The sequence below is a fragment of the Etheostoma cragini genome, chromosome 23 (genome assembly GCF_013103735.1).
Source record: "Etheostoma cragini isolate CJK2018 chromosome 23, CSU_Ecrag_1.0, whole genome shotgun sequence".
In the NCBI taxonomy this organism is placed as follows: Eukaryota; Metazoa; Chordata; class Actinopteri; order Perciformes; family Percidae; genus Etheostoma; species Etheostoma cragini.
The window spans coordinates 41,093-46,055 of NC_048429.1; the positions used below are offsets into that span (position 1 = coordinate 41,093).

Consider the following 4,963-nt stretch of genomic DNA (forward strand, 5'->3'; position numbering starts at 1 on the left):
CTGAAGGCAAAAGGGGGTCCAACCCGTTACTAGCATGGGGTACCTAATAAAGTGGCCGGTGAGTGTATATATAAATATAAATATGAATAAACAACCACCTCATTAAAAGATTAGAATAGTTGATATTGATTGATTCTGTGCAGCTGTGTTAGGGTTAATTATAATTATACTGTATTATAATGTATATTATTTATAGTTGACATTTAGTTATATTGATATGTAATGGCTGGTTGTGTGCAGCTGTGTGTAGATGGTTTGGGCTCTGTGATTGGTCACCTTGCAAGAAGTCGTTGAGGCTGAACACTTTGATCTTCTTCTCCCGCTCCAGGGGGTTGGGGCCGGCGTGGGGGGGCACCCCCGGCCCGGACCAGAACACCTTGCACTGGCAGAGGCGCACGGCATACAGGTCCTGCTGCCACAGCTCCAGGATGAGGCCGCGCTCCATGGCGTCCAGCAGGGCATCCGTGTAGAACTTCTGCTTGTGGCTCTGCAGCTCGCCGGTGCCGGGGAATCGAACCTGCTGCAGGCTGACGGGTCCCAGCAGGTCCACCTGGTCCGGGGTGGGCTCCAGCAGCCCGAAGAACAGCCGGCAGCCCTGCGGGTTACTGACTGTCAGGGAGCCCATGGGCCGGCCGCGGTACTGGAACTTCAGCTCCAGGTCCGTTACTACGGCAGTGCACAGGCGGGAAAGGCGTTACTACGGCAACGCACAAGCAGGACAGGCGTTACTAAGGCAACGCACAGGTAGGACAGCCGTTAGTAAGGCAACGTACAGGTTGGACAGGCGTTACTAAGGCAACGCACAGGCAGGACAGCCGTTAGTAAGGCAACGCACAGGTAGGATAGGCGTTACTACGGCAACGCACAGCCAGGACAGACGTTACTACGACAACAAACAGGTAGGACTAATAGTTTCCCCTGCTTCCTGTCTTATGGCGTTTTTCCACTGCTGGTAACAGCTTGCCTCGACACGCCTTGACTCGCCTCTACTCGACACGATTCTTTCTACGTTCGTTTTCCATTGCAAAATGAGTAACGTCTTAGCGTGGCTGGTCACCATAGCTACGCGTGATGAAGTAATTTTCAACGCGACTCACAACAGCACGTCGGCTACCTGCCGCAGCCAGTAGAAACGTTTTGTTTCAAAAGAAGCTGAAGGAAGCAACGAAAATCACCGCTAAAAAAAAACGGAGATTGGGAATTCCACCGGAGTTCAGACGTCGACATGACGGTTGTTCGCCGACACAGAAGGGTAAGTTAAGTTTCCTGTAACGTTAGCTAACATTAGCATGTGTTCAGGGGCCCCGGTCAGTATTTACTAACGCTATACGCTAGCATTATATTAAGTACATGAACTTTAGCAACTATGATTACACACCAACATGTGTGCTGTTAGTGTTTCAGAGCATTCACGCTTTGCAAAACCGCCGCCGCAGACCGTCTGGTGGGCGACGTCCGACCGGTGAGATCTCCGGTTCTGGTTCTGGTTCTGACCTGCTGGGCTTTGTATAATCTTTATGAGAGTCAAGGGAGAGACTTATGACAACGACTGGGATGCATCTGGGCCAGCAGAGCCGGGGGGGGGGGACACTGTCACAGGGTGCAGAGGAAGAAGACCGGGATGTCCGGTAGGGTTTGATGCGCTACTTGAAAAGCTAAAGAAAAACTTTTCTTTGATAACTTGTCTTGTTTTTTTAAAGTAACAGTGTGCAATATTGGAAACGACATACAGCCCCTAACAGCCCTTAATATTGATCAGTTGAAACGTGAGAATAGTGCAGAGAGTAGATAATCTGTCGGTGTCTGGCTAGATTGATTTTTTAAATGTCCATTTGTTTCGGACACACACTCCGCACTCTTGTCTGCTAACAACGCAGTGATCCGACCAACCAGCAGTCTGCAGGTTTCCACGTCACCTTTTGGGCTCGCCTCAGCTCGCTTGGAACCTCGACTGAGGTAGTACTAAAAAAAGTCCCTGGTAGCAGGTCCCAGGGACTTGTTTTTGTAATGGTAAACCAAAAAAGGCGAGTAGAGTCGAGGCGTATCGAGTAGATACCACGCAGTGGAAAACCGCCATTAGTGTACTTTAACGTACTGTATTGTACTGTAATGTAACAGTTACTCACGCGGGACACTGCTGAGCAGGTCGTACTTGCAGTGCGTCTGGTTATGGACGTCGTGTATGCTGCTGGCCTCCATAGGGGCAGGGCAAGGGGGGGCGGACTCAGCCGGGGGGGGCAGAGAGACAAAGCTCTGCCCACAACCCCCCTTACACTGGACCTGGACGTCAGGCGTCATGGGGAGGCCCGGGGTCACGGGACTAAACGTCCCGTCGGAGGACAGCCTGAAGGGACGGACGTCTGCGTGGGGCACACAGCTGAAGAGGGGGGGGTCGCTGGGCCGCGGGTCTGGGGGGGACATAACATCATAACATACACAGGAAGCCAGGGTTTGATGAAACATTTCTACTCAAACAAAGCAAAATTAATAAAATATCTGTCACATTTAGAGTTCTGATGCTATGAAACTAAAATACAAAATACACATAACTGTTACCAAATATTACTTCATGATGTTGAACATATAAACATCACACCCAGACCTCTTTCCTCCAATCAGAACACCAGACCCCTTTCCTCCTATCAGAACACCAGACCCCTTTCCTCCAATCAGAACACCAGACCCCTTTCCTCCAATCAGAACACCAGACCCCTTTAAGAATTCCATAAATCGCCATGACACCGCTGCTTTCTCAACCTTCTGCCTGTTAACACCGTTTCCATGGAGACGGAACTTACTGAGGGAGAGCTCCATCAGATTGGGCATCTGAGAATAAAACACATGATGTCAGATAATGAAATGATGAAATGATGAAATGATGAATATACACTACCGGTCAAAAGTTTGGGGTCACTCACAAATCTCCATTGGACTCCATTATAGACAGAATCCCAGCTGAGATCAGGTGCCTTGTTTTTTTTAACCAGGGCAGCAGTTTCCAGATTATATTATGTGCTTACATAATTGCAAAAGGGTTGTTTAATGTTTTCTTAGTTAGTTTTTTAAAATAATATCAGATTAGCAAACAAAATGAGCCTTTGGAACATTGGATGAATGGTTGCTGATAATGGGAAATGTAGATATTGCATTAAAGATCACCCCCCCCCCCACCCAGATCAGCTGGTATCCTGTCTATAATGGAGGGGAATGGACATTTGTAAGTGACCCCAAACTTTTGACCGGTAGTGTAAATCACATTTTATTCCTCACCTCCTCGTCATCATCATCCGCTGCGTCTGAAACACACAGCACGAAATATGACTAATGAAATATAAATATACACAGACGCATACTTTACATAAAGTTAGAGATACTTTATGTATATTTGTAAAGTTAGAGATACAGTGAGGAAAATAAGTATTTAACACGCTGCTATTTAACAAGTTCTCCCACTTAGAAACCATGGAGGGTCTGATGTCCTCGTAGGTCCATGTCCACTATGAGAGACATGTCCACTGTGAGAGACATGCCCACTGTGAGAGACATAATCCAAATAAACATCCAGAAATAACATTGTATGATTTTTTTTACTATATATTTGCATGATACAGGGGGGCTCTGGAAGAACCAGATCAAGGTTCTTGGGGTCCTAGCCAGTCTCCAGACCTAAACCCAATAGAGAATCTTTGGAGGCAGCTCAAACTCCAGCCCAGAAACCTGACTGGTCTAGAGAAGATCTGGGTATACAGTATACATCTTTATTCTAATCCCAACCGGTCGTCAGACACCGCCTACCAAGAGCCTTGGTCCGGGTCTGGGTCTGGGTCTGTCCCAGGTTTCTGCCTAAAAGGATGTTTTTCCTCTCCACTGTGGCCCTGTTGCTTGTTCTGGAGGAGACTACTAGAACTGTTGGGTCCTTGTAAATTCTGGAGTGTGGTCTAGATCTCCTCTATCTGTATAGTGTCTTGAGATAACTCTTGTTATGAATTGATACTATAAATAAAATTGAATTGAATTGAATTGTGTGGAGGGGGGTCAAAATCCCTTCTGCAGGGTGTCAGACCTGGTGAAGGACTACAGGAAACGTTGGAAACAAAGGCTGCTGGACCAGATATTAACATGGATCTTCTCAGGGGTTCAAATACTTATTTACAGCTGTATCATACAAATAAATAGTTATAAAATCATACATTGTTATTTCTGGATGTTTATTTGTATTATGTCTCTCACAGTAGACATGTCTCTCACAGTGGACATGTCTCTCACAGTGGACATGCACCTACGAGGACATCAGACCCTCCATGATTTCTAATTGGGAGAACTTGCAAAATAGCAGCGTGTTAAATACTTATTTTCCTCACTGTACTTAACATAATCATACACTTAGAGATAGTTTACATATAAGTAAAGTTAGAGATACTTTACGTATTCGTAAAGTTAGAGATACTTTAGACAGATATTTATTGATCCCAAAAAATGGGAAATTTCGGTGTTACAGCAGCACACGTACATTAGTCACTCAACACAGAATATAAATATATATATGTATATATAATGTATATGTATGTACATATATATAATGTATTTATATATACAGTATACAGCTCACCTGCGTTCCCGCCCTGATCGCAGACCTCGTACACCTTGTACGGCTGGACCGGGGTCTCCTTGGTTCCGTCGTATTTCAGCTGAAACTCTCGGCTTTTGTTCAGAGCGCAGCGGAGGTTCGCTTTCCACTTGGCGGGGTCGGGCTCGTCCACACCGTCCTGGTACTTCCCCGTCTCCACAGCCCACGCCTGGAGACACAGAGACAGACACATGGACTGTCTGTCTGTCTCTCTGTCTCTGTTTTTGTCTGTCTGTCTGTCTGTCTAGTCTTGTTTCAGACGACACTGTACTGTCTACAGAAATAAGGATGACTGTGTATATATATATATATATATATATATATATATATATATGT

The 4,963-nt window shown here is 45.9% G+C and overlaps 1 protein-coding gene across 1 annotated transcript; it reads right to left on the minus strand.

Moving 5' to 3' along the window:
• Positions 1–190: 190 nt before the first annotated feature.
• LOC117939024 (interferon regulatory factor 5-like) lies at positions 191–4,853 on the minus strand. The gene is made up of 5 exons (XM_034864068.1): positions 4,610–4,853; positions 3,271–3,296; positions 2,799–2,826; positions 2,127–2,408; positions 191–666 (listed from the first exon to the last, which is right to left on the minus strand). Exons 1-5 carry the CDS (start codon positions 4,818–4,820, stop codon positions 191–193), a joined length of 1,023 nt encoding a protein of 340 aa, XP_034719959.1. The 5' UTR covers positions 4,821–4,853.
• Positions 4,854–4,963: the final 110 nt, after the last annotated feature.

Excerpts from the sequence above, each read along its gene's own strand:
- LOC117939024 (XM_034864068.1), bottom strand. The coding sequence starts at position 4,820 with ATGTGTCTGTCTCTGTGTCTCCAGGCGTGGGCTGTGGAGACGGGGAAG. Across the intron at positions 3,297-4,609 it reads CGATCAGGGCGGGAACGCAG|ACGCAGCGGATGATGATGAC; the intron begins GTGAGCTGTATA and ends TGTGTGTTTCAG. Across the intron at positions 2,409-2,798 it reads TCTGATGGAGCTCTCCCTCA|ACCCGCGGCCCAGCGACCCC; the intron begins GTAAGTTCCGTC and ends TGTCCCCCCCAG.